This window comes from Etheostoma spectabile, chromosome 17, assembly GCF_008692095.1.
Source record: "Etheostoma spectabile isolate EspeVRDwgs_2016 chromosome 17, UIUC_Espe_1.0, whole genome shotgun sequence".
Taxonomy (NCBI): domain Eukaryota; kingdom Metazoa; phylum Chordata; class Actinopteri; order Perciformes; family Percidae; genus Etheostoma; species Etheostoma spectabile.
In genome coordinates this window covers 21,883,526-21,886,016 of record NC_045749.1, presented here as the reverse complement: position 1 = coordinate 21,886,016, position 2,491 = coordinate 21,883,526, and the positions used below count along the sequence as shown (strand labels likewise).

Sequence of the window (2,491 nt, the reverse complement as noted above, 5' to 3'; positions counted from 1 at the left end):
ACACCACCATGCCCTCCCAGACTGCACACTGTTTTCCAAATCCCAAGCCGTGGATTACCAGTGACCTGAAAGTCCTTCTTAATGAGAAGAAGAAAGCTTTCAGGACATGGGACAGACAAAAGATAAGGAAAGTACAGCATGAACTGAGGGAGTGTTAAGACTTCTACAAGAGGAAGATGGAGGCCAGTCTCCAACAGAACAACATGAGGGAGATGTGAATGAAAGAGATCACCGGGTGTATGGGTAGAAAAGGAAAAACACCCGGCAGCCGTGAGAGAGCAAACAAGCTGAACTGTTACTTTAACAGGTTTAGCTCACAGCCATCCTCTGCATCCTCTACCAATCCACCAACCCTCTACTCCCCCTCACTGCCTTCTCATCCCCCTGTCTTACTCCCACACCTCCCCCCCTCACTCCCCTGTAGTCTGCCCACTCGCCCCACCACTACATTGCATTTCATCTTCCCCCAAAGACACTTCAAGCACCCTCCCTGCTTTTCAGTCACACTTGGCCAGGTGGGGAAACAGCTGGAAAGGCTTCACCAGGGCAAAGCTGTTCTCCCAGACGGCATCAGCCCCAGGGTCCTGAAGACCTGCGCCAGTCAGCTGTCTGTTGTTCTCCAGTACCTCTTCAACCTGAGCCCAAGCCTGGAGAGAGTGCCGCTGCTGTGGAACATGTCCTGCCTTGTCCCTGTCCCCAAGAAGTTGACTCCATCTGGCCTCAAGGACTACCACCCAGTGGCTCTCACATCTCATGTGATGAAGGTGCTGGAGAGGCTGGTCTTAATGAGGAAGGGAACGGCTCTGCAGCCCCTTGCACCCTGAGAGGAGATGTGGACAGGGTTGAGGAGTACAGATACCTGGGTGTCAACATCGACAACAGTTTGAACTGGAAGATCAACAGCACTGCTGTTTACAAGAAGGAAATGATGAGACTCCATTTCTTGAGGAAGCTAAGCTCCTTCGTGTGCATAAATATGATGGAGATGTACCAGTCTGTTGTGGTCAGTGCCCTGTTCTCCTCCGTCGTCAATTATTTGTTCTTATATTTCTATCCTGTTACTATTTCATGTACAGTATATTCTGTACTTGTAATGTCTGATATTTTGCTGCTGCAACACTGGAATTTCCCATTTTTTGGGATCATACAAATACAAATCTATCTATCTATCTATACTTGTGCTTAAATTTTAAGGACAATTTTTGCACTGTACTATGATATTGTGTATGACAATTTACAAGCATTTGTAAATGTCTTCTTAGTTTATGCTCCATTGGAAATATTAGTTGATTTGGAAATCTGTATTGTGGGTGTGACAGCATATTTGCTGAACTAATTTCTGTGTACATGTACTGTGTCCTTCCTTACAGCCCACCTCTCCAACAACTCACAACAAGCTCCTGGTCCCACTGGACTGGGCCTCCGGTGTCACCACCAAACCAGACCCTTGTGTGGTCAATAAACACATCAGGAAAGTGGTGGATGTAAGTAGAAAACAGAAACACAGCTACTGGTTGGTCAGACATAGAGATGTATGTGTCTAATTTGTTTCTTGTCATTGGGAAGTCTGTGTTCAGGAATTATGACCATGACCATGATGGCTATATTTCTCAAGAGGACTTTGAGAGCATTGCTGCTAATTTTCCCTTCCTGGACTCCTTCTGCGTTTTGGACAAAGATCAGTGAGTGTATATGTTCAAATAATTCCCTACAGTAACTGTATTTTTTTAGTCCAACTTAATCACAGAATCATGCTCTAGTTAAACTACACTTCCAAGTAACTTATGGGTAGTGTAGCCATTTTCAAAACCATATAGCATTTCCAGCTGCAAGCTATGTCTTTTCTTGAAGGAAAAGGTGAATTTGCATCAGTTGTTCTATTCACCACCACATGCAGATTATGCTCCAGTATCTGAAATCTCTGACAAACAGATACATTTTTTGAGAGGTTATAACTTCTTTTTATACCTTTATTCTTCTTCTGCTTCTTTAAGAGATGGATTGATCAGTAAGGATGAGATGATAGCATATTTCCTCCGGGCCAATCCACTGCTGCAGTGTAAGATGGGTCCAGGTTTCATCCACTGCTTCCAGGAGATGACGTACTTGAAGCCCACCTTCTGTGAACACTGTGCTGGATTTGTGTGTATTTTAAGAGTGTCTTACTGCACTTTTCATGTCTCCTTAATTTTCCTCAAAGCAATCAAAATTTGGAAAAATTGCAATTAAACATTAAACTTATGGGCCTGCCTTGAGCCAATCAGTATATACTAATATCTATTACTAGATTATAGATATATATATCTATAGATATATAGATATATCTATAGATATATACTGTAGATAGATATATATAGTTAGATAGATATATAGATATATATAGATATATATTCACCAAAAGGATTATTAGGAACACCTGTTCAATTTCTCATTAATTACCTAATCAACCAATCACATGGCAGTTGCTTCAATGCATTTAGGGGTGTGGTCC

At 42.5% G+C, this 2,491-nt stretch overlaps 1 protein-coding gene across 4 annotated transcripts in view; it reads left to right on the top strand.

The window, feature by feature from the left end:
- Positions 1-2,491, top strand: part of rasgrp3 (RAS guanyl releasing protein 3 (calcium and DAG-regulated)) — a 56,242-nt gene that overhangs the window by 43,803 nt on the left and 9,948 nt on the right. For all 4 annotated transcript variants that reach the window (XR_004336008.1, XR_004336010.1, XR_004336009.1 and 1 more), the window contains exons 11-13: positions 1,371-1,484; positions 1,567-1,682; positions 1,995-2,142. Coding sequence is in view for 1 of the 4 variants with exons in the window: in XM_032542137.1 (XP_032398028.1) it covers positions 1,371-1,484; positions 1,567-1,682; positions 1,995-2,142 (378 nt within the window). In the remaining 3 variants the exon portion in view is untranslated. The remainder of the gene's footprint in view (positions 1-1,370; positions 1,485-1,566; positions 1,683-1,994; positions 2,143-2,491) is intronic.